General features: G+C 48.2%; 1 protein-coding gene across 8 annotated transcripts in view; it reads right to left on the bottom strand.

The window, feature by feature from the left end:
• Positions 1–14,650: 14,650 nt before the first annotated feature.
• NCAM1 (neural cell adhesion molecule 1) overlaps positions 14,651–26,604 on the bottom strand; it is a 342,200-nt gene continuing 330,246 nt past the window's right edge. For 4 of the 8 annotated variants that reach the window (XM_066244859.1, XM_066244853.1, XM_066244876.1 and 1 more), the window contains 4 exons: positions 22,483–22,690; positions 20,658–20,774; positions 18,794–19,609; positions 14,651–17,365 (listed from right to left, as the gene is read on the bottom strand). In XM_066244859.1, coding sequence (XP_066100956.1) covers positions 17,245–17,365; positions 18,794–19,609; positions 20,658–20,774; positions 22,483–22,690 — 1,262 coding nt within the window. In that variant the 3' untranslated portion in view covers positions 14,651–17,244. The remainder of the gene's footprint in view (positions 17,366–18,793; positions 19,610–20,657; positions 20,775–22,482; positions 22,691–26,604) is intronic. The other 4 variants (XM_066244893.1, XM_066244885.1, XM_066244911.1 and 1 more) reach the window with 1 other exon arrangement.

Raw genomic sequence — 26,604 nt, 5'->3', positions numbered from 1 at the left:
ATTTTCTCGAAATTTGAGTTTTAAAGTGGAGATCTAACCTCAAACGATATCTATTAATAATGCATTTTGATAAATAGTTGCTTAAAACAGACATTTTAAAATTAGAAAATGATAAATACACCTAAATATCACTCCAAATTAGTGGTTTTGTTTCATATTTAGTTTTGTTAATTTAGCTTCTGGAAAATTCACCTACCATGATATAACATTTTCAGTTCCTAATGTGCTTACATCATTCGCGTAGCTCTATATTTTATTTTTAATTTTAAATTTCATTTAGGGGATGGAAAAATCAAAAAAGAGAAAATGCCATTTCAACAATAAATCGAAAAAGGAATTTCAATTCCTCATATCAAAGAAAGTTACCATTGTTTTCTGCAATATTTGCAGCGGAGAATTTTGTATTGTATTTGGGGGCAGAGCAGCGATAACGAAACACTTGACCACCAACAAACATAAGCAATCATTAGATGCATCAGCTTCCAGTTGTAAAGTGACAAGTTTTTTAAAAACTCCAAATTATTCTGAAGATGAAAAACAGTTGGCTGCAATGGAGGGAACATTTGCATTTCATACCGTAATTCACAATCAGAGTTTTTGTAGTATGGATTGTACAACTAAATTATTGAAAAAGTTTCACAGTGCAAAATTTTCATGTGTCAGGACAAAATGCGAGGCTATTTTGAAATCAGTATTTAAAAATTACTGTGACAAAATACTTACAGAGGACTCGGAAACTGCAGCACTTGTAACAATTTTATCTGATGCATCAAATCATAATGAAATTAAATTGTATCCAATAATAGTAAGATATTTTAATGTTACCAAGGGCATTCAAGTCAAAATTTTAAATTTAGAATCCACTGAGAGTGAAACTTCTGAAATTTTGTCAAACCATCTCTACAGAATAATAAATGAAAACAATTTGAAATCCAAAGTTGTTGTACTAAAGGCTGATAATACAAATACAAATTTTGGTGGGCGAAGATGCAAAGAGGTGAATAATGTGTACGTAAAATTACAAGTTACTCCAAAAGAAAATACTAGGAATAAGTTGTAATGCACATATTTTGTGAAATGCAGTCAACACAGCATCATGTGCCATGCCAATTGATGTAGAAGTAATAATAACTGCAATTTATTTGCATTTAGTCGTTTTACCATTTGTGTTGCTACTTTACAACAATTTTGTGAAGAAGCGAAGAATACAAAAAGCTTTTAGGATATTCAAAAGTTAGATGACTTGCTCTAACATCTTTTATAAGAGCGTGTTCTACAATTATTTGAGCCTCTCTGTTTATATTTTTTAAGTTTAGACAAATGTCCTAAAATCCTTGAATCATTTTTCAATAATAAAATATCTGAGATATTAATGTATTTTGTACATAATCAAGCATCTATTTTTCACAAAACGATTCAAAACATTGAAGGTGAACACATTTCAGCTATGGAAGTTAGTCTTATTTTGAATGACTTTATCCCTCAATATAAATCTCGTTTTGAAGAAAGATTTCTTCCTTTAATTATAAAAAGAAAATTGTCAGATTTAGAGGAATCAAATCTGGGCATAACAGAAAGGTTTATCAAAGAAGTGCAGAATTTTTACCAGACATGTTTTCAGTATATTGATCGAAGAATGGTCTGAAACAAACATCATGGGAAATAACAGTTTTCAATGGTGTTTTTTTACTTCATCACAAGTATATTGGACAGATATTGAATCTTGTCTTCAGTTTTTATCTAAAGAAATGCCAGACATCAAAATAGATGACAATTGTCTCTTTGAAAAAATTAGAAGACTAAATGTATATTTAAATTCTGAAAAATTAATACAATGGAAAAATGAACATATTGAAATTGATAAAATATGGGTGGAAATATGCAGACATTTCAAAAATGAACATATTCCATGTGAAAATTTATTTATTCTTGTTCAATTTATGTTGTGCTGCCCTGGAACTAATGCGGCAGTTGAGTTTTTTCAATTGCTAATGATTTTTGGACCAGTGAATGTTGATACTCTAACTGCAGCACTTGCTATAAAATTCAACATGAAGGATATTTCTTGTTCAGATATTTCCAATATATTATTACAAGATGATACATTGACAAAAACTATTCATTCAATAATTTCTTATAATTATTATTAAAAATTAATAGGCATGGAAGCATAATTACAAGAGAAAATATTATAAACATTTTTATTATGCATTTATCATATTATAGTGTATTATTGTTGCAATGAATAAAATGTTTCTTTTATTTACAATATTGTTTTCTTCTATTTATTTTTGTCCTTTTCATTGTAAAAAAGTTGGTCACCTTAATTTTAAGTGTCAATGACTACATTTTCATATTTAAACACAAGAGGAAAATAGACTTGAGTTTCAAATATATTCCTCCTAGAGAAACTATATGAATCATACTCTCTCAACCGCTACCTCCAGTGACCCAATCCCTTGTTTAGTACATAGGTTTTACAGCTTTATCAGGTCCTCAATACAAACTGGAGAACACTTGGCCACCTTCTACCGCACAGTAAATCTGAGACCTGGAGGTTACGATAAGCCATCTCTCCTCTCTTTTCCTCTGCTCCCCCTTTTGTGTAAACAATCCTACTACCTCTTTGCCTTTTGTCAGTGATCATACCTTATGAGCTTGGGAGGGATAAAATAAAAAAAATATATATATATATATATATATATATATATACACACATTATATATATATAATATTTCTGAGGACATCTGCATGAGGAATAAAAGGATCTCCCTCTTTTCTTGCTGGAAGAAGAGGGTGCAGACAAGGTCCGCTCGGAGCTGGAGCCCTGCAGACTGTGAAGATGGCCCTACTGGACAAAACCCCTCACCATGGATGCTGGGACTGCACCTCATTGGATAACTTTGCTTCAAGATTTAGAAGAGGAGGAAGCTGTAGGAACTTGGTGCAGTTTCTTGCCTCTCTAAAGAGAATTCAAAATTTGCATTTGATTTTCCCCTCTAAACTTTTATATGTCCTTTTATTTTAAAAAAAACAACAGCTAAAATTCTTGCCTCTTGGACCCACCCTTTGCTCTCTCAGTTCCCACTTTATTATAAGTGAAGGGATAATTTCAGGAAATAGTTATATATTTAGTCTGAGTGTTCATAGGGGGCAAGAGGCTTCCTGGGACCTCTATGTATAGGTAATAACACTGCAATTTATTAACACCAATAATAACAAGAGTGATAGTAACTAACACTCTGAGCTTCTATGTACCAGGCCTCACATTCAATCCTTTGTAAGGATCATCAAGCTGAAATCTCTCAACAGCCCTACAGGGTCCTATTCCCATCTCAGACAAAAAATAAAAATAAAATGCAGCCAGGGAGGTCATGTGACTTGCCTGAGCCTGAACCAACCTGTGAACTGTGGTCTGAAGTCCCCCCCACTTATACTATCCCATCTCAACACATTGCCCCATGTGTCACCCTTCGCTGGGAACTCTGTTTTCGAATTATGCTATCAGTGACCATCCCTAGGATGGCTCCATTTTGGCCTTGTGGATGTGTATACCTCCGTACAGGGTGTCTCCTCCTGCTTCACCATCGGGTCCAAACCTCCAAGGGTAATGAATGCATCTTTCATAGCCAGGGGGCCATGTCCACCTCCATTAAAGAAAGACAGGATGACACCAATAATGTTCCCCTTTCTGTGGGTCACAGCACTCCTCCGCCTGACGAGTAAAGGGGAGTTGGCCATTTAGTGCCAGATGGAAACTGTGCCCTCCCTACTTTCCTGATGTGGAGTGATACTGCCACCATGTGGGCAAGCCGGCCACACTTGGACAACGGTGGTGGCAGAGCCATCAGCCCGCTGTGCAGACACTGGCTTCATGTTTGTTGAGCACCCACAGTTGTCACACACTTGGCTGGGCTCCTGCCGCTAGTGCTACTGCTGTTGCTGCTCATTCTTATTGAATTAAATGATGTCACAGATTTTGGCTATAGTGAATGTTTGACACTTATTCATCATTTGTAGGGACACTTTCATCTAAGGATGGTTGCATCACTCAGAAATTATAATGATATATCAGCTTTTCGTAGTGTTTTTTGTTGTTGTTGTTCTTGTTTGTTTGTTTGCCTCTAAGGTTTTGGGGACCAGAGGATATACAGAGATACATAGGGTTCTAGGGTTACTTACTACCCTGTATGTCTTTTAATTAAAACATTTAGTCCATTGGGATTTAAAGTTATTGTTGATAGGTATGTATTTATTACCATTATATTATTTATATCTTTAATCATTTCCTGTTTCCTCCTCCTCCTCCTCCTCCTCTTCCTCCTCCTCCTCCTTCTTCTTCTTCTTATTCCTCCTCTTCCTCTTCTGCTTCTGTTTCCACTTCTGCTTCTCCTCCTCCTCCTTCTTCAAGAAGACCCTTTAATATTTCTTTCAATACTGGTTTAGTGGTGATAAGCATCTTTAACATTTTCTTATCTAGGAAGCTCTTTATCTGTCCTTTGATTCTTAATGATAGCCTTCATGAGTAGAGTAACCTTGGTTGTAGGTCCTTGCTTTTCATCACCTTGAATATTTTATACCTGTCCCTTCTGGCCTGTGAAGTTCCTGTTGATAAATCAGCTGACAGTCTTGTGGAAACTCCACTGCAGGGAATCAACTGCTTTTCTTTTGCTGCTTTAATATTATCTCTTATAGCTAACCTTTGGCATTTTAATTGATGTGTCTTGGTTGTGGGGGCCTTTGCATTCATCTTGTTTGGAATTCTCTGTGCTTCCTGGACTTGTTGTCTATTTCCTTCACCAGGTTAGAGAAGTATTCTGTCATTATTTCTCTTTCTTCTCCTTCCAGCTACCCCATGATGTGAACGTTGGTGCACTTGAAGTTATTCCAAAAGCTCCTTAGAGTACACTCGTTTTGGAGGGATTCTGTTTTCTTTTGCTGTTCTGCAGTGTTTACTGCTTCCTTATCTTTCTTTCTTTTTTTTTTTTTTTGGTGACAGAGACAGAAAGAGACAGAGAGAGGGACAGATAGGGACAGAAAGATAGGAAGGAAGAGAGATAAGAAGCATCAATTATTCGTTGCGGCACCTTAGCTGTTCATTGATTGCTTTCTCATATGTGCCTTGACGGGGGGGGGGGGGCTAGAACAGACCAAGTGACCCCTTGCTCAAGCCAGTGACCTTGGGTTCAAGTTGGTGAGCCTCGCTCAAACCAGATGAGCCTGCACTCAAGCTGGCGACCTCGGGGTTTTGAACCTGGGTCCTCTGCATCCCAGTCCGACGCTCTATCCACTGCGCCACTGCCTGGTCAGGCTGCATCCTTATCTTTCCAATTGCTGATTCGACCCTCTGTTTCCTCTGCTGTACTCTTGATTCCCTGTAATATAGTCTTTATTTCAGTTAGTGCATTCTTCATTCTGACTGGTTCTTTTTAATATTTTCTATCTCTATTTTTATGTATCCTACCTCTGTTCAAGTTCTTACTAAATTCATCTACTTTTTTCCTAACTTTGTTGAGTATCCCTAGAGCCAGTGTTTTGAACTCTGCACCTGGTACATTGCTTGTCTTCATTTTGTTTGTTTGTTTTTCCCCTGGAGTTTTGTTCTGTCCTTTCATTTGGGACACTTATATTTGTCTGTTCATTTTGGCGGCCTTCCCGTGTTTGTTTTGATGTGTTAGGTAGAGCAGCTATGCTATGTCTTCCAGTCTTGGTAGAGTGGCCTTACGTATGTAGTAGGTGCTCTGTAGGGTCCAGTGGTGCAGCCTCGCCAGCCCCACAGAGCAGGACTCACTTCAGCAGGGCTCTGATGCTCACTGAGTCTGCCCCTTGAGTATGTCAATCATGGAGGTGTTTCGGCATGATCTAAAGCTGTCCACCAGTTGCATTGGCTCTGGGGCTTTCCAGGAGATGCAGGCCAAGGTCAGGCACCACATGTGCCCTGCCCAGGGGCATCTGGTATGAGTTGCAGAAAGATCTGCAGATGGCTGCTACTTGTGCTGGGCTTAGAGGTGCCCAAGGGAGGCCAAACTGGGAACCAAGGCTAGCTGCTGTCAGTGCCAAACCTGGGGCCACTTCGTAAGAGCATGGGGCATGCCAATGCCAGATGCTGCTCAGATGAGTGGTTTTAGGAAAGTCCAAAGCATGGGCCAAGACAGATTATTTGTAAGGGAGAGGCCCTGGAAACAGCTTGGGTGGGAGGGTCTCAGGGAATCACCAGGGCGGGATGAGAAGTGACGTGAACTCAGATGTGGTGCCTACCTGCTGGGTCTATGGGGCAAAAGCCTCCGCCAGCAGTTCTGTCTGGGAGAAAGTTGCCCCCTCAGTCCTCACTCTGATGCTGAACAATTCTGTTCCTCCATGTGTGTCCTTGCTGCTTTTTAAGCTGCTGCCCCTGCACTGGAGCTCAGAGAGAGTGAGTGCAAGTGAGCCCATGCTCGGGTCCTTTAAGAGGATTGAACGCTGGGACTCCACAGCTCTTTGGATCACCCAATTTAATTGTATCACTGGTCTTCACAGCCAGAAGTTATGGACACTTTTCTTCCTAGCAATGGAACCCTGGGCTGGGTGCCTGATGTGGGGCAGGGACCTTTGCAGCCAAGATATCCCTCCCAGTTTTTATCTGTGGGTAAGGGATCAACTGGTTCCACATCTCCACCCCTCTTACCAGTCTCGATGTGTCTTATTTTTTATATCCTTAGTTATAGGAAATCTGTTCTGCTAGACTTCAGGTGGTTCTGCGCGATGGTTGTTCTGTAGTTTTGTTATAAATTTGATGTGGTTGTGAGAGGATACAAATACAAGCAGTATTGACAACCCGCTTCAAAAGCAGAGAAGAGGAGAAACGCTCATTCCCCAGGCCTGGGGAGGCATGGCTGTCTGGGTAGCTGGGCTGGAGGCAAGACCAGCTCCTCCTGTGGTTCTCGGAACAGCCACTCGATGGCAGGCTTAGCCCACTGTGCACTCTTTTCAGTCAGGCCCTAGGCTCACCTAAACTCTGGGGAGACTCAGTGTCTCACCCTTCCCCAAATATCCAGCCTGAGACTTGCCCATAAGCTGGGGACTGGGACCCGCCTGCATATAGATGTTTTAGAAGAACTTTAGTGATGTGTCAAGGTTGCAGGTTGGGGGCAGGGAGGCTTTAGTGAGACTGGGGCATCTCAACCAGGAATTGGCAGAACTAGTAAGCGACCCTAGTGGACATTTGTATGTTCTGCTGTCCAGTGTTCATTGAATATTAAAGGGAGTTCCAGCTTCTGCATCCTGCCACCCCAAAGTGGAAGCCTGAGACCTCCCCTTTCTTCAGGCTTCTTTGTAGCTATGACCAGGCATAGATGAGACCCAAACCCCTCTGAGTAGGCAGAGATTCCGCCCAGAACCCATTTTTTCTGGCAAAGATCGTGGCAGAGGCATTGGCTTTCTTTTGGAGGTAGGGTGGGGAGAGTATGTAGTAGCAGTTGGATGGCCAAGTGCCTGCCCTACACATAGCATTACTGGGGGAAAGTGGGCAGTCGTGGCTTTCTCTCCAGGCCAGTTTTGCAGTACTGTTATGGGCATTGCTTATGGACACTTGGCCTTGAGTCTTGTTCTCCAGGCCTCTCAAGATTGTATGAACCACCCTAAACCCTGCTAGTAAAATCCTGTTTGAGTTTGACCGATTGATTTAAGAAATAAGAAAGAGAAGCATTGATTTGTTGTTCTACTTATTTGTGCATTCATCAGTTGATTCTAGTATGTGCCCAGACTGGGGATTGAATCTGTAACCTTGGCATATTGAAACTATGCTCTAAGTCTAAACAACTGAGCACCCCAGCCAGGGCCCTGATTTGCTTAATCAACCAGAATTAGCTTCAGGGGCTTGCTAAGAACCCTGACTAATGTAAGCACTAGTGCCTATTGATCACAGCTGTGTACAGGGTCTCTTTTAAGTTTCAAACCATCATATAAAGTAGGTAGCCTCATTTTATAGATGAGATAAACATACTCAGAGAGGTTTAGTACTTTGCCCATGGTCACAGAGCTTGGAACATGCCAGTGTCCAATGCAAGATATGTAGCTCTCTCTCTCTGGGTTCTGTGATCTTTCCAATGTGCCAGGCTCCATGCTTCTGGACAGGTATGTTACCTGTCATATTTGTCACTGTACCTTCATGACCCAGCCTAGTGCCTGACACACAGTAGGTGCTCAATAAATATTTGACCGTAATCAATACTGAACAAGCGAGTAAATAAGAATACCACAAACTTTTTTTTTTTTTAATTTTTTTTTGTATTTTTCTGAAGCTGGAAACGAGGAGAGACAGTCAGGCAGACTCCCGCATGCGCCCGACCGGGATCCACCCGGCACGCCCACCAGGGGGCGATGCTCTGCCCTCCGGGGCGTCGCTCTGTTGCGACCAGAGCCACTCTAGTGCCTGGGGCAGAGGCCAAGGAGCCATCCCCAGCGCCCGGGCCATCTTTGCTCCAATGGAGCCTCGGCTGCGGGAGGGGAAGAGAGAGACAGAGGAAGGAGAGGGGGAGGGGTGGAGAAGCAGATGGGTGCTTCTCCTGTGTGCCCTGGCCGGGAATCAAACCCGGGACTTCTGCACACCAGGCCGACGCTCTACCACTGAGCCAACCAGCCAGGGCCAAGAATACCACAACCTTTTGTGCTTGGAGTATGGTTGTGTTTGGAGCATGTACAGGGTGGGTCAAGTCCTGATCAAATGGCAGGAGACATCGTCCTTAGCAGGTTTCACCTCTGTTCTTAGCTACTCCTCCTCCTCAGCATCTGGGTTGTACTGGCCACCCAGCCCCAGCCCCTCTGCTGCACCTGGAAGGTGAATCAAAGAGCAGCCATGATCACGTGGACCACGTGCTTCCTCTGCATGCAGTGCTCCAGCCTGCCGTGGGTGTGCAGAGCCGTGGCACCAAAGGCAGTTAGGTCTGAACGGGTCACCTGTGCTCTGCCATGGCAGCTCTGCTCCCTGAGCCGGAGGGGTGGCCGGCCAGCTCTGCTGAGCTCGCCTGTCTTCTCGGGCTGCTCTGATACAGTCATGTTCCTCTGTGTGCAGAAGGCCAGTTTCCCCACAAGGTTGGACTATGAGAGCCCTTGGGAGCGCTACCTATTAAAGTCCACTTTCTTTTCTAAAGGTAACCCTGTTAATGTATGAAGGCAGCCATTGGAAGCCTCCTGGGTTTTATTTACTCCAGTGCCCTCCCCCTGAGCCCCCCTCACGGGCTCCTCCACAGAGACGGCTTCTAGTTCCTTCACTGGCTGGTGCTGCTGCCCTGGACATGCCTTCTTGGTGTGACACAAGCCCACAGTGTGGTCTTCCCAGGGCAGGGTGGAGTGCTGGCTCACATGTTCCTTGCCAGAACAGTGTATGACTGGGTTCCAATTTGGGCTCTGCTTCTTATTGACTGTGACTCCGGGGACATTATGACACTTCCCTATGCCTCAGTTTCCTCACCTATAAAATGGGGTTAATAATAATACCCATCTCATAGAATTATTATAAGGACTAATAATAAATATTTAAGTGCTTAGAATAGTATCTAACATAGTGCCACAAGAATATTAAGCCCTGGAGCCAGAGAGGTTGGTTGGTTAGAACATCATCCCGATATTCAGGGGTTGCCGGTTCGATCCCTGGTTAGGGCACATACAGAAACAGGTTGATGTTACTCTCGCTCTCTCCCCCTTTCTCTCTCTAAAAAGAAATGAATAAATAATTTTTAAAAAGAATGTTAAGTACAAATTTTAAAAAGCTATCAATGTCATCATCACAAATGTTTTTGAACATATAAGCTGCCTCACTTCTCATCCTGAGTTTATAGCCAATTAAAAACCCATACTCTTTTCTTCTTCTCCTCCTCCTCCTCCTCCTCTTTTTCTCCTCCTCCTCCTCCTCTTCCTCCTCCTCCTCCTCCTCTTTTTCTCCTCCTCCTCCTCCTTCTTCTTCCTCTTCCTCTTTCTCCTCTTCTTCTTCTTCTTCTTCTTCTTCTTCTTCTTCTTCTTCTTCTTCTTCTTCTTCTTCTTCTTCTTCTTCTCTCTCTCTCTTTCTCTTTAAAACATGCTGTTGTTAAGACCCATCACCATCAGCACACGCTCCAGTTGTTGGATTTTCAGGGAGCATGCAGGAGTTTACATCTGTCCTGCTACAACATCATCTCAGCTGCTCCTGCCCTCAAACACTGAACTAATTTGGGTTGCTAACTCTGCTCTCCAGTGTGTGGTGAAATGCACTGAGCCTGGGGAAGCGTCTTGCTCACATGCAGACACTGAGCTGCGTCTACAGAACTTCCTGCCTATTGCTGTGGTTCTGAGTAGCCTCTTGAAGGAGTGTTTCCCCCGCCCTTAGCTGGACGGGGCTGTGCCTGGTGCCCACGATGGAGACTTTGAAGCGAGATGCTCCCCACCTACCCATCCCCCTGCCAGTGCTCTGCACGTGTGGTCTAGGGCAGTGGTCCCCAACCTTTTTTGGCCCACGGACCGGTTTAATGTCAGAAAATATTTTCATGGACCGGCCTTTAGGGTGGGACGGAAAAATGTATCATGTGACTGAGACAAGCGTCAAGAGTGAGTCTTAGACGGATGTTACAGAGGGAATCTGGTCATTTTAAAAAAATAAAACATCTTTCAGACTTAAATATAAATAAAACGAAAATAATGTAAGTTATTTTTTCTTTCTCTGTGGACCAGTACCAAATGGCCCATGGGCCGGTACCAGTCCGCGGCCAGGGGGTCTAGGGAACACCTACAGTGGGATCTGCTGACCCAGGTCTGCAGCCTCAGTATCTGTGCGGCTGGTCCCAGGAACGTGCAGTTTGAACAAGTGCCTCAGGAGATGCAGGAGCCTGGTGCAGGGACGATGAAGGAGCTTGGTCAGGAGTGGCTGAGGACAGGTGCTGTTGCTGACTTGCCATAGAGCCTCATGGTGCGGTGGTGGCTGCCTGTGAAACACACTCCCTTGTTTCAAAGGATCTACCGTCTTTCCTCCTGGACAAAGAGTGTGGGAAGACTTGTGGGCTGGACCCCTGGGTTCCCGATTGTGGGTCCCTTGGAAAGATTCATCACCTGCTCTCTGGAGAGAACTTCGCAACTTTGTTTCTCATGCTCGCTTCCCCATTTCCAATGGCCTGTGATAGCCATCATGACAGGAAGCACTCTAGACAGACAGAACCTGGGGGTTACCTTGCACTGAGCTGGGGTTGACAGCCAAGTGCCTGGGCTCACCTGCTCAAGAAGGGGAGATAGCACAGGGCTGTCCCCTGGAGGGCCAAACCATGACTCCTAGACCTGGGGACCAGCAGACCTGTCACAAATCACACTGCCCTGTTCTTCTGCCTCTTGTTTGCATTCATTAATCAATTGTCACCGTAGGTTGGTTATGGATACAAGACTTAAAAATGAATCAAAGCATTCTCTGAGTTTCAATTGCATATATGAGATTTTAATATAGACTACTATATATTTAATTATTTATAAATTATATTCTTTATATCAATGACATTTACAATAAATACACATGCTCTCACACACATACACACCCCATACATATATATATATTCCTTTTCTCTTCCCCCTTGGAGAGCCAGCTGTTGTACATCCACCAGACCACCACTGGGCTTTTCCCACATGGACCCCCCACATCCATTATGACTTACCTTCTCACATCCTTCACTGTGGGCCCAGGTGATGGCACTTCAGCCACCTGCAGTAGTGCTGATTGCTGTTGGGGAAGAGGACCCTGGTAAGACACACTGGCTGTCAAAGATTGTCCTGGAAGTGACATGTAGTCTACTGCTCATATTTCACTGACCAAAGCATGTCACATAGCCATGCACACCCACCTGAAGTGATCAAAGAAGCATAACCCTATTATGTGCCTGGAAGGAGAAAGAGGAGACTTGAAATATTGGTGAACGAGCCTGGGGACCATCCCAACATAGCGTTTCTGTGCCTATTGTCTGCTCCATCCCCACACTGGAATGGCTGTTCCTTGGAAGAGCTTGTCTGTTTGCTGCTGTATCCCGAGCCCTTTGAAGAGGCTTCACTGAATGAATCCAAGAGGAGACCAGACCGAAGGAGGAAGGCTCTGAACGCGAGCCTTCAGGGAATGATGAAGAGGGTTGCCATTACATGATTTCTCCCAATCTCAATAAACAATGTGTTTTGATCACTTCCCCCACCCCTGACCCCTACCATGCAGTTGAAAATTTGTGGCACAGGAAATCACATCGATGCCTATGGCTCAGTGTCATCAGAAAAGGTCCTGGGGCCAGTGAAAAAACTAATCCTGACCCTGGCCAGTTAGGTCAGTAGTAGACTTGGTATGTGGATGTCCTAGGTTTGATTCCCAGGACACCCAGGAGAAGCGCCCATCTACTTCTTCACTCTTCCCCCTCTCGCTTCTCTCTCTCTCTCTCTCCCACTCCTGCAGTCATGGCTCAATTGGAGTGAGTTGGCCCCGGGCACTGAGGATGGCTCCATGACCTCCACCTCAGGCACTAAAAACAGCTTGGTTGCAAGCATGTCCCTAGAATGCAGACCATCGGTCCCAGACAGGGGTTGCTGGGTGGAGCCCTAGGAATGTCATTCACCTCCTCCTCTTCCTGGACATGTGGCCCAGTTTTTTTTTCCAGGAACTCTTGATTCATAGTTTAATAGATGATTCTAACTCTACCCACAGCTTCTTCCCAAACACAGCTGGACAGAAGCATATCCAGGAGAATGCTGAGGTAAGGCCAAGTTTTCTTCACTCTTGACTATAGTCTTGAAAGTCTAGGGCTCAATTAAGGTTCCAAGTGCCAAGAGGTCACCTGTTAGACCCCTCACAGTGGGGTGTGTGAAGGAGAGGCACCACACATTCTAGAATAAGCCTCGTGCATCAGCCTGAGCATTGGCAGCTTACAGCACAGGTGCAGACAGCAATTCTAATTGGGTTGGATGCTGTCACACCCCCTGGATGCTAACTAAACTATCATTTATTGAGAAGAAAGTACTACACTGGTTTTCATGTACTTTGCTTCATTTATCGACTGGTATCTCAATTCCATTAGCCTGATAGTTCCCATTTTTCAAAAGAGGAAACTGAGTCTTGGGGAAATTAAGTAGTTCTTTCAAGGTCAAGGGAGTGGCAGGAATGAGGGGCCCCAAAGGTAGAAATCTGGCTTTAGAAATAGCAGCTTTTAGTTGTAATGAATAGGAGCTGGTATATGAGTTAGGAAATAGTTCATCTGTTTGCTATTCTCTCTTAATGGCTCCCTGGCCTTTATTTTGAAATGTAGCAAAAGTTTACCTTTATAGGAATGTTGGGGAAAGCTTATATTGGGGAGGGACCTGACAATTAGGGGAATTTAAATTATACAATAATTGTTTGTAAAAGCCTAGCCACAGGATTTACTGTGAAAAGGCCTATAAATTAATCAGAAACTCGGCTCACCAATCTTAAATCTTTACTTTGTATCCTAAAAAAACAGGGAGTTTTTCAATTCCCGGAGGCAGAGGGTCCCAGATGCATCAGGTCCCAGCTGTTCCTGGGAGCCCTTGCCTCTGGCTGCCTTGAAGATTTACCAAGGACACCAGGTAGGACCCTGCTGATTAGGTCTGTGCTACATCAGAACTTGCAGAGGAGATGTTCCTGTAACTGAACCCCCACCTCATGCACATTGTTATCCAATGAACTGCTCAGACGTGTTTTTTTTTCCGTTATACCATCACCAACAGCCCCGGAACCCTATAAAAACCACCAGCACCAGGAGAGTGTGACAGCAGTTCTTTTGGACAGGAGTCCCCTGCCTACTCAGGTTGCCAGCTTCTCTGATTAAAGATACTCTTATAGCTACTTGGTAGCTGTCTCTCATGACATTGGTAAAGGATGACAGACAACACGAATCCGCCTATTCCAAATTTGCATAATATCTTTTTGAATCTGTTATCTGGTCCTTCTAAACAAGGACTCCTCTATTGGCCTGAGAGAAAAATTAGAAACGCTCATTCAGGCAATACAAACTCAGGACACCGGATTTAACTGACCTCGTTCCCAGGCCAAAACAAGTATGGCAGGCATGCCACATTTGATTCGCATGACAGACTCTCGCTGAATCGAAATAAATCCCAGCTAGAACATAATAGCTGTTTTTTTTCTTTTAATTTTTATTGAACACAAGTATTCTGACAGAATGCAAAGTCAAAATTCTCAGTTAGTACTCAGTATTTACACCAGTGAGAATGGAAACAAAGGCGGTCTCGATGTTCCACTTGGTAAAAAGTTTTGTAACAACAAGAGAGAAGGCCCCCGACATCGGGAATGCTGGGCAGGGATGTTAACGGAGGTCTGAAAACCACCATCCGGACAGACAGCCTAGAGTGAAAACCTGGGACTTGGAAGGCTCCATAAAAAAGTGTGAAAATAGAGTCCCCGCTGAAAAAGCTGCACTATGTACACAACGGCCCTTCGGGACTCAGAGACCCTGCGCATGGCACTTGCGTGCCCCTCCAGCAGAACCTGACCATGCCGGCATTTATGTGAATACATATGTATGGCACATACACATATAGACACATAGAGACATTGGACACTGGCAGAATTGATCCCCACCCCCTTCAAAAAATTTAAAAAGAAATTATAAACTTTTATTTCTTAACATAAAAGATAGAACATCTTGAAAATAAAGTGACTCCCTCTTTGATTTTAGAGAAAGCATTGCTCTGTTTTATTTTGCCTTTTTTTTTTTTTTAAGGAAAGGAAAGCTCACGCATGCAGAGACAAATCTACGTGTAATGGGAGAGAGGCTGACCACAAGGTAGGCGGAGTCTTGGGTTCCAGCTAATGGCCGAGCTAGGATTCTGGGTGGAGGGGGGCCGGGTCATCTGAGGGCTGACTATACCTCTTTCTCTTCCTAATCATCAGAACAAAAATCAGCATGTCTAACCACAACTGCTTGGAATTAAACGCACAGTTTCCATGAGGTATAGCGTGGGGTTGGCCTGGGTGGTCAAAGCCATGAACATCGCAAGATGAAGAACTGATCCCACTGAGCACCCTGGTGGCGGAAGAGCCTGCCACTCCCGGCTGGATCCTCCCATCTGACCCCTGGGAGCCCCGTTTTGCTGTGTGCTCTAAGAACTGTCTTCAAGGTCACTGTTCCTCAGGGCCTGTGCATTTGAACCATGGATTTGTGCAAGCCCCAGAATCAGAGGGGCCAGAGCGCAGTGGGCTGGAATCCTCCATTTCCATCCTCAAGAGATGAGAAAAATGCAAAATAACCCCACACTGAGCAAATGACAAGACTTATTTTTCACAGTTTGAAATGATAATCTAGCATGTTGCCACTGATCAGACGGCAGAAGTGTCAGAACACGAGGAGTGTGGCCACAGGAGGGACTCGGAGGTCTTGCCACCCCATCACCTCTGCTGTTTGTGCCTGGGGAGGGAGCACGTGCTGAGGTCCTGGGGCGCCACTCAGCATTTTCTCCATCACCATGATCACATTACGCATTTTCCTTGTTTGAAGGCTTCAATTCCTCTGAAGAGTAATTTTTTTTGTTTCCTGAATATTTTTCTTTGTCTGAACTATCTGCTATACCTTCCACAACCAAACTATGTTGAAGTTTTATTTCAATACTATGACAAAAAACACGTTTCACACTAAAATAGTCACGCATCCACAGTGCACAAGCTTGCAGTTCTAAAGTAGAATGAGAGGGAAAAAAAAAAGCAAAATTTCTATACAAAGGGCTGGCTTTTCCCTTCTCCCCCCTCCCATCCCCCTTAAAGTTTCCATATTTCCCCCTATTTTGTTTCCAATCCAGGAAAAGTTGTGTTATGATTCCAGACAGCAGGTTGGATATATATTTTTTTCTTTTCTTTGTTTCTACAAATGCTACTTAAGTGAACAGAAGGCTGATGTTACTTTTATTTCAGCAGATTTCCAAAAAAAGACACTAATTCCCTGAAGCACGCATGCTCTTCCGCTCAAATCTTTCTAGATTCTGGGCTCGAAAGGAAATTGTATGTAGACATTTTATTTGGCTTTCTACAAAAAGAGGATGTTTGGGTTAGTAAAAAAAAAATAACAAACAAACGTGTGTTCACCCAGACCAGCCCCCAACTATACAATCTTCTCTGTGTCATTCCACAAAGTCTAAGGAATCCTTTGAAACAAAGGACAAGAGGCCTGGGAAGCAGAGCCTTTATCACAGATGCAGGCAGGTGAGGCTAATCAGAAAGCGGTCTAACCCCCAAGGAAACACTAAAGGGACCAAGAACCAAAAAAAAGAAAAAAGAAAAAGCAAAAGCAAAACTATTTTGAACCACAGGGATTTTCACTTGAGCTGGATGCAGGCAAAAAAATTCAAACCAGCTAGAGGGAAGCACCACTGTAAACAATCCTATTGGGCCAAGTTGTCCTGTGCTAAGCAAGCCTGCAATGGTCCCACCCACCTCTAGGCAGTACCTGCAAATTCTACAAAGAAAAAAGAAAAAAAAAGGGCAGCTATTTTAACATGGACGTTGAAACACAATCGGAGTTAAACATTTGTCAACTTGTAAACACTGGAAAGCAAAGTTGGCAGAAGGGGGGGGGGAGAACAGCAGCAACAAAAAAAAGAGGCGGGGGAGGCAAAAGAAGTCTGAATACTGCAAATTGAGATCTACCCCCTAGAAGCTGCAATTTGGCATTCTTCCTACAAAACAAGCGCTTATGTGGGAATTGAATTCAGCTAGAAAGGGTGACACACTTTGCATACTGAACAGATACAAAGTGAACAGAAGCTATAACTTATTATGAGGTTTTACAGAGTTCAAACTTGACTGAAAGTATAAAAATAAACTTGGACTTTGTTCATTCGATTCGTCTTCGTGCCTGGAAGTATCTCTCATGAAACTGGTCTGTGCCAATCGGGCAACACCAAGTGCAGAATTCCTAAACCTAGATTTTTTTTTCTTTCTGAGCTTCCTAGATTCTTAATTTGGGGTCTTTTTGTTTCGTTTTTAAATGGTTTCAGGGAACTGAGTGTCCTAGTTTGGCTGTGGGTTTAACCTTTTTGTCTCATTTTTCTTACAAGTGAGTGCACAACAAAGGAACCCTTTCTATGAACCTACAAGGAGATCCCATGGTCATCTGTTTAGCTTTTTTTAAAGGCAAAAGACACTAGAGGATTGGTGTGTATGTGTGTGTGTTTGTGTGTGATATTGGAAATGCTCTGGTGAAGCTGTTGTGTCACTTTTTATTTCGACTTTTGCTCCTCTCTCATCACCCATCATGCTTTGCTCTCGTTCTCCTTTGTCTGTGTGGCATCGTTGGGGACCGTCTTGACTTCGGCTGGCGCTGGCTTCGTTTCTGTCTCCTGGCACTCCGACTTTGCTTCTACAGGGCCCTTCCTGCAGAGAATCGGGAAAACAGCACTGAGACCCTGGTCTGGAGTGACTCCCCCTTCAGCCAGCCCCTCGGGAAGGGCTCCAGTCAGAGCCATGGCCTGCAACCTGGGCCGCCCATCAGGATCACCTGGGAGCTCCGACGCCACTGGAGCTGAGGCCATGTCCCAGAACTGGCCAAGGCAGGGTGCCTTTTAAGGGCACTCGAGTGATTCTAACATATAGCCAGAATTGAGAGCCACTAAACCAGAGGGGTGAGACCTTGCCCGTGGCAGCCCTGCCCTGATGCCAGGGGCTCGGTCTTTCCCTGGGGTGGTGGAAGGGGAGCGGAGGCAGCCCTTCCTTACCCTTGTGGGCAGCGGGAGTGGCCGCTCACCTTGCTGTGCATGCAGTGTGCTGGGCGGGGCTCCCCAGTGCTGTTTCCAGCAGGCTCTCCTGCAAACCACTGTCCCTGCCTGTTCCCAACACCCTGTGCTCTGTGCTTCTTGGTGACATCCCTGGGGCTTGCTTGGGCAGGGTGAGAAAATGCTCTTGTTTCCCAGACAGCTTTCCCTGGGGGTTGGGCAAGAGCGGGCTGCCAGGCTGCGGGGATGCTGAGTGGGGTCGAGCGGGCAGGGCTGTCGGAGCCCTCTACCTCCCTGGTCGGGATCCAGGGCTCCCAGGGAGGGTCCCCTGGTAGCTCCTGTTGGCCAGCATCACAGCTTCCCTGGCATCAGCCTCAGAGCTCAGATAAAAACCCAGGTCTGACTGCACCCCAGGCAGCTGCAGAGCCCGAGTCTTGTCTAAGGCCACAAGAGGGCAGCTCAGACCAAGCCCCAGGTGGTGCCACTGCACCTTGGCATCACATTAAAAAAAACAAACTTGTAAGCTCAAGGGCCTTCCCTTGAATTTGAAGACCCAACGGTCATTTGCACTTGGGAGCTCTGAGTGCTCCCCGGCACTCCAGGGCAGGAGAAGCACGAGTTGAGGGGTGAGTGGAGGCATTTGGGTGGGAGTGTGCAGGGGCCTTCGGGACCGCATCCTCTCCCCACACAGCCCCGCCTCTCTGCTTCCCGCGCACCAGCGCTGTCTGTGGGGACACTGCCTGTGGGCCCGGGGGTAGCCAACAAGGGCACCTCGGCCTCCTTAGCTTGCTTCCCAAATGATGGTTGTCAGGGGCCTGACTGCAAGGGCTCCCCAGGGACAACAGACGCCACTGCTAGGATGACAGGGACAGAACATGATCAACAGGGCCTGATTCGTGAGCGGAGGCTGCCTGCTGGCCAACTGTGTGCCCACTCTCTCTGCCTCATCCCAGCCCTTGGGTTGGCAGCTGCCTCAGAGGAGCCCTGGATTAGGCTCAGGACACAGATCTAACAGGGAGGACACAGCACAGCACAAACGCACACCACTACGGGACACCACCCGACGACAGCGGACAAAGAGAGGCCGTACTCGGTCTTTGCTGGCGCAGGCGACACAGAGCTGTCTGCAGTGGAACGAGCAAGCTCAGGGGCTTGTCCACTGGCCCCAGCGGCGGGAGCAGGAGAGCCCAGGGCTGCAAAAACATCCTTTGCAAGGTCAATATCTGGGGTCTTGAAGTTCCCTTCGTCCATTTTAAAGTCCTCGCCCTGGGCAGGGTTGTTGGCACTGGCGGAGGCAGCCTCGCTCTTCGGGCTAGTGGGGACCGTGGCTGCCTCGCTCGGGCTCTTCACGGCGCCGGGCTGGGGAGGCTCGGGGTCCGGGCCTTTGGTGCTGGGAGCCTCCTGCTTGCCCTGGGGGGCTTCTGTGGTAGGGGCGGCTGCTGCTGCTAGGGGACTGGCTGCCCCGGCGGAGGTGGGGGCTGGAGCGGGGGCTGGCTTGCTCGCTGGAGGGGCCTTGGAGGCCTCCCCGGCGCTGGCGGGGGCACTTGGGCTGAGCACGGCCCCCTGGTTAGCCAGGACACTAGAAGACAAATTGCTGGCGGCAGGAGCTGAGGTCGGGGTGTCACTCAGGTCAACAAGGGGGGCCACCTTGGGAGCTGAAGCTGAGGGTGGGGAGGAGGCGGCAACACTAGGCCCCTTGGAAGGGGTGACCTGCCCAGCGGGTACAGAGTTTGAGTCAGGTGTGGACATGGCTGGGGGGGCAATGCTGGAGGTCAGGGTGGTGGTCTCACTGGTGGGGCTGTTCTGAGCAGTGGCAAAGGTTTCGGTGATAGTGTCAGAGTTAGCGGTGACGGTGGTGACAGAAGGCAGCATGTCCTCGACAGTGGCTGTGGTGTCAGCAGGCAGCCTGTGGGGAGGACAGGAGGTAGAAGAAAGTAGACAATGAAGCAGAGACGAGACAGAGAGCAGGGGAAGGGCTGAAGCCGACAGGGGCCGTGGGCAAGGCATGGGCATGCAGTCACGCACAGGTACGGACACAGGCCCACAGAGAAAGGAGGACGTGAGAGGCAGCACATGCCAGGCCGGCAGCAGAGGAGACAGGAGACGACAGAGAACGTGGCAGTTAGTCTACAGGGACCTGACAGGCCCTTCCTCCCTTCTGACTCCCTCCACCTCCCTGCACCTGGGGCCTCCGCCTCCCTGTCAGGGCCTTTCTCGCCCCTGCCTGCATTTCCACTCACGGAGGGGAAGGCTTCCGTCTGGGTGAACTGCGGCAGGCTGCCTGAGCCCCCAGGGACTTGGGCCCGGCAGCTCTGCTGGGATCCACAAGCAGTGACAGGAAAAGTCAGGAAAAAGGCAGATGACAGTGAGTGTTCCAATGGCCCCTACAAGCCACAGGTTCTCCAGCCACAGATCCTGTGCTTCCACTAACCTCCATTCCCTTCAAACCCACAACACCCCCGAGAGCCTGGCAGGCATGGCCACCACAGCCTGACACTGTTTCCCACTGCAGGCCCCCGAGGCCTCTGGGAACAGGAGGGCCAGAGAGCTCGTCCAGATCCCCAGTTACGCTCATCCTTTTAAGAAGAATGCAGAAAATCCTAGAATTCCTGGAAACCCTAAACAGAAGTGGCTCAGCTTCTCAAAGCTCAGCCTCCCTCGGTGAAGTTTCATACCCTTAAGCCATTTCCAGGGTGTGTGTATGACCTGGGAACAGGGCCCAGGGTTGCCCCTCAAGCCAGACGCCCTTTAAGGGCACCCGCAGCCACTGTGATAGAACCAAGAATGCCTTCTCTCTAGGGAGAGAGTGGGGCCCGGCACTTCTTAGCCAAGGATTCCAGAGCTCTGGCCTGCAGTGCCGGAGGGAGAGGGATGAGTGAGCAGCACAGGAGGTGTGGGCAGGTGGGCAGGAGGGTGCGGGCTCTGCTGTGGAGGCGCCAGCCGCTGCCACGTACTCAGGTTCTGTCAATGGGGTGGTCTCGTTGGGCTCTGTGTGCTTCCCTCCGTCGTGGTTCGGGGTCCGCTCCTCCTCGGTCCGCACTTCCACGATGGGCTCCTTGGACTCATCTTTCCTGCAAAGGTAGTTTGGCTGCTTCAGTCCCGGGGAGCCGGGGGAGGGGAGGACTACTGGGGCAGCTAGCTACAGCTCAGGCACCGGCCCGGGCTCAGTGTAGGCAGGGAGGCCTCTTGAGCCAGAACTCGAGTCCCCACTGTGCCCTCTGTGTGACCTGGAGCCCTTGTCTCCATTTTGTCACCTGTAAAACGGGACACATGTCAGTATACCTCACCCAGCTGTTGTGAGTACTGAACGAGGTAATAAACATGAAGTGCTTAGCACAGTGCCTGGCACAGATAAATGTTAAAAAATGTGTACTTACACACATTTAAGTACGTGCAAGTCAGCCCTGGCTGATTGGCTCAGTGGATAGAGCTTCAGCCTGGCATGTGGATGTCCCAGGTTCAATTCCTGGTCAGGGCACACAGGACATCTGCTTTTCTACCTCCCTCCCCCTTCTCTCTTTTTCTTCCTTTCCCATAGCCATGGCTCGATTGCTTTGAGCACACTGGCCCCAGGCGCTAAGGATGGCTACAAGGAGCCTTCCCTTTAGGCGCTAAAAATAGCTCAATTGTGAGCATGGCCCGAGATGGGCAGAGCATTGGCCCCGGACAGGGTTGCCAGGTGAATCCTGGTCAGGGCACATGTGAGAGTCTGTCTCTCTATCTCCCCTATTCTCACTTGGAAAGAAGAAAAAAAAAGTATGTACAGGTCTCTGTGCCGATGTGTGCAGGTGTGTACACATGCAGTGCCTGGCACCTGGTGGTGCTAAACAACTCATTTCTGTGCCCTGTTCTTTCATCCCTGGATCCAGCCCAGCCCAGTGACAGTCCACAGAGGCTCCTGCTCACTGTTTCTCCAGACTCTGGTGGGCACTGCCTCTGAAGTGTCAGCTCCAAGAGGGCAGGGATGTTTTCTGTGTTGTTCATGGCTGTCTCCTAGTGCTTGAGGACAGTGCCTTGCCCATAGTAGCTTTTCAATAAACATTTCTTGGGTGATTTATGAAGGAGTGAATGGATGACAGCAAGTCAAGTATGTCTCTCAGATACTGAACCTTCCAACCCAGCCCTGTCCCTAGACTTAGCTCTGAGACATCCCTCATTTTGACCTAGGGAGGGATTTTCAAACTTCCATGAAATTCTTTTTTTTTTTTTTGTATTTTTCTGAAGTTGGAAACGGGGAGGCAGTCAGACAGACTCCTGCATGCACCCGACCGGGATCCACCCAGCATGCCCACCAGGGGGCGATGCTCTGCCCCTCTGGGGCGTTGTTCTGTTGCAACCAGAGCCATTCTAGAACCTGAGGCAGAGGCCATAAAGCCATCCCCAGCACCCGGGCCAACTTTGCTCCAATGGAGCCTTGGCTGCAGGAGGGGAAGAGAGAGACAGAGAGGAAGGAGAGGGGGAGGGGTGGAAAAGCAGATGGGCGCTTCTCTTGTGTGCCCTGGCTGGGAATCAAACCCGGGACTCCTGCACGCCAGGCCGACGCTCTACCACTGAGCCAACCAGCCAGGGCCCATGAAATTCTAATATACCAGCTATAGGCTTGAGCCCAAGAGCCTGCTTTTCAAACAGGGACCACTCCCCCCAAACCAAGCTTTGAGAAACATTCCTCTTATGCTCATTTCCCTTCAGAGGTTCTAAGTGGGGGAACTGAGGTAGCCTAGCTGCTGGGCCCCTGGGGGGGCAGGGCCAGGACCTCAGCAGTGGCAGGTCTGCACTCACGAGAAGGCGGCTTTGCCCTCCTCCATGTCCTTGCCCTTGGCTCCGGGCCCGGCCTTTCCGCATAAGTTGACAGCGATGCACATGAGCAGGCCACACTTGTTCAGGAAGTAGCAGGTGATGTCGACAACCACCAGGAGCAGGATGAAGATGACAATGAGGATGCCCACGATGGCCCCGGTGCTCAGGCCCGCCGTGGGGCTGCCGTTGGCTTGAGTGAGAGGGAGAGAGAAGGGTGGCTGGTGGTTAACACACTGAGGCACAGACCCCTGGACCTGCAGGGCAGGGGCAGGACCTAGGGGTCAAAGCCATGGCACTTGTGTTCAGAGCGACACCTTTTAGAACAATACGGTCTCGCTCTGTCTTCCAGAGGAAGGTATGGCAACCTCACCTCACAGACCAGGGTACACAGGTCAGAATGAGAGTAGGAACGAGGAAGTGGGTCTCCCTCTTTGCTCCAAACTTCAGAGCTTCCCCCAAGTCTACCCTTAGCTGCTTCCCCACGAGACTTTGGAGTGAGCAGGTAGGCGGTACTCACTGGTTTAGGCTTGGATGTGGGTCATGGGAGCAGTCAGGGACAGGGTCCCAGAAGGGGCGGCGGTGGGTTCCCTGGGCTTCCTTTGGGCTTGTGATGATATCAGACAAAACAAGGGGCCCAATACCCTACCCCTTCCTCTCCCTTCTTTAGGAATAGAACTCAGGACCCCAACGCTGGGCCACAGTGGCTCCATGGCTTATCCTGGGGTACTGACTTAGAAAGACAGATGCAGCCATGCACTTTGGAGGCATGGGGGCCTCCCCAGCCTGCTGGGCCAGGTGAAAGGTCGGGAATACTCACCATCTGGGAGCTCAATGATGGATGTTTAGATCAGACTTCAGGAAAACCCGCAGACTCACCCAGTGATGCCCACCCGCCCGGAGAGGGTTGCTCACACTCAGGGCCGACGCCCACTACAGATGGACACTCATTCTCACGTGTGAGTAGCTACAGCACCCCCCACCCCCACCCCGTCTGACTGGGCTCACTGTGAATGGCTCAACCTCTGCGTCTCACTCCCTTGTGTCCACCTACAAATTCTCCAGGGCCCTGGGCTACTGAGGGTATCACAGAAGGACCCCAGGTTCAGCTTCCTAGGACCCCTCCCCCTCACCCCAGTGACTGATGCCGTTTGCTGGAAGTGTTGTTGCTTGATGTCATTTGCTGACCATGAGGTGATTCCCACCAGTATCTGGGAGACAGACATACCGTGAAAAGAAGAACCCACGCAGAGCTCTTCCTCGAAGCCCACGGGGAAACCACAGCCTCACACTGAAATGGGGGCACTCCTACTTTGCTTTTTTTTCTGGAAGAAGAGAGTTCTAGACCTGGCAGCTCACCTCCCCCCTCCCCCACAGGACCTTGTTTGAAGCTTCTGGTGTCCTCAGGACCCACTGGGACCACCCAGGTCTGCTGATTGGAGGCAGGAGCTGGGGCCACACGTGGGTCTCGCTATGCTCAGTGGCCTGCCAGCATGCGCCATACAGATAACGGAACGTGTTACTTAAGGCGACAGGTGTCAGAGATGAGCCACGTGTTCCTTTTTCTTGTCATGCTGAGTGGTCCCGGGCCAGGGACCCCTCTGTCTGCACTAGGGTGCCTGCTGAGGACGTGCAGCCAGCAGCCCCACTCCACAGTTCCTTATTTCAAATTTCAGGTCATGGTATAGGCTACCAGCCTAGCGTGACAGAGATGAACACTCAATCCACCCAGGGGACAGCAGAGACTCAGCGGAAGGAGACCCCTAACTGTCAAATATGTTTGGCCTCTTTGGGACCTTGTTCTGATTCCTGGCCTTTCCCCTGCAGGGCTGTCTGGCTGTCTCCTTCAAAACCTGCACCGAAGAGCTCAGCCTGTGACCCAGGAAGGCCCTGAGGCTGGTCAGGGGCTCTGGGCTCTGAGGACCCAGCTCTGGCTACCCTGTCTCTGGGTTTCAGGGGCAAGAAACTGAAAGAGCAAGTCTTTCTCCAGCAGCTCACGAAAGCAGACCTACACCAGCCACTGTTTCCCCAGGACCTCACACACTCCACCCAAATAAGCAAAGAAACACTAGCCTTCCAGGTCTGTAGCCTTTGTCTAAGAAGGAAGTGTCAACCTTGGGCCTTCTCTCTGTCCGGATATTAGCTGGTGGCCATGGCAGACTCTGACACTGCCTGGGGGGGAGCAGGTAAGGGCCCACTTCCTGAAGAGGGAGCCCAAAGTGCTTTCGTAGGTGTGTGGTGGGGACGGGTGGGGGAACACAGATATTTTTGGATTCTATGGCACTAATTCTATACTCTGAGGTTTATACATAAATATGGTTTCAGGGAGCGAACCATATCTCTCAAGGAGAGAAATGAACTACAGGAAAGCCGCTTCATGTGTGAGCCAGCGAAGCCCTGCAGCTGTCCTCTGGGCTCAGCAGCTCCAGCTGGAGGCTGCACTGCTGCGGGAGGCCAGTGCCGAGGGAGGGCAGGAGGCCAGGAGGGTGAGAGACTGACTGTGGCATAAAGTCAACAGTAGGGGGCGATCTCCCCTTGTTTGATGTAAAATTCAAATTCTTTTTTCCGGCCCCAAGGTTCTGTACAGGCTGTGGACCCTCCCTGTCCTCCAACTGCTGTAATTCATGGCACTGACCCCACCCCCATCTCTGTGCTCCAACTGATTGAGCCTGTGTTTCACCTGCTGAACATACCCAGCTGTTCCCGCTCAGGACCTGCTGATCCCTAACCTGAAACACTCCACCCCTATCACCTGATGGGAGGTGGGGGGGCGCTCTATGTGGTCCTGCAAACCTCAGCTCAAACATCACTCACCCCGTCTCTTATCTATTCAGACACTTCTATCTCAACTCTGCACATTACCTGTTTTAATTTCTTAACGACTATTTACCATTTTCTGTCCATTTACATGTGCTGTCCAGAACATCCGAACAGGTACCCTGTCTGTCGTACATCTTGCCAGCATTTAGGACAACACTTCATAGAAAATGTTCAAGGAACATGGGTGCATGAAAGGTGTTCTGATTCCTGGCCTTTCCCCTGCAGGGCTGTTTCCTTCAAAACTTGAGCGAAGAGCTCAGCCTGTGACCCAGGAAGGCCCTGAGGCTGGTCAGGGGCTCTGGGCTCTGAGGACCCAGCTCTGGCTACCCTGTCTCTGGGTTTCAGCAGTGTCTAGCCTGGGGAGGAGAATGCTGTCTCCTAATAGTCACACGTGTGCTGTGTGAGAAGGAAGCGTGGATGGAAACTGAGGGCAGGAGGCAGATTTCAGCTCCACATGAGAAAGAACCAGCAGACAGAGGCACTCAAACATGGTGTGTGACCTGCCCAGGCAGGTGGGCTCCCTGCTGCTGGAGGCACTCAGGTGGGGGCTGCATGCCGCTCGGGAGCAACAGCGCAACGCTCTGGACGAGGTTCTTGCACTGGGCAGGCCTCGGTGGAGGATGTGTTCAAGTCCTCTTCAACCACGGGGCCTGTCACCGCACACTGCCGTCCTATAGCACCCAGTGCATGGCACAGACTCCCCGTGCCAACCTCCTCCCGTGTGTAGACCGAGAAGGACTTTTGCCTGGAGGACTAAAACACTTGGTAGGTTCCCATCTTTATTCACTGATGTTTGCAATTTTATTTTCATGTGAAAAATGAATACCCCCGTGTAATGTTCTTCCACCTACAGCAGAATTACTGGGGTGCTTTGTTAAGCATTTCGATTCTAAGGCTCCCCAATTTCATCCAGTCAGAACCTCTAGGGCTGAGGCTCTTGAATCAGGATTGGATCCGGCACCCAGGCGATCCTCACCTGTCCTGGAGTTGGAGGACCAGAGCTTCTATCTGTACCGTCCCTGCCTCACAGTGAGTAGCAGCTGTTTCTATGACTTATCACCCAAGGGTGAGCTGTGGAGTCCCACGTGGTGGCCTTGACCTAACTGTTATTCTGAATGGATGAAGAGAAAGCAAAGACTATCCACAAAGGAGAAAGTAGTGCCCATTTGAGCACTCAGAGCTGAGGCTCCTACAGGAAGTTAGGTGCGCTCCCAGGTGGAGAAAGAGTGGGTGTGACCTCCATAAAAAGGAACATAAATAGAGGAACACCAGGATACAAAGGAAAGG

Source organism: Saccopteryx bilineata, chromosome 1, assembly GCF_036850765.1.
Source record: "Saccopteryx bilineata isolate mSacBil1 chromosome 1, mSacBil1_pri_phased_curated, whole genome shotgun sequence".
Lineage (NCBI taxonomy): Eukaryota > Metazoa > Chordata > Mammalia > Chiroptera > Emballonuridae > Saccopteryx > Saccopteryx bilineata.
This window is presented reverse-complemented; position numbering and strand designations above follow the sequence as displayed.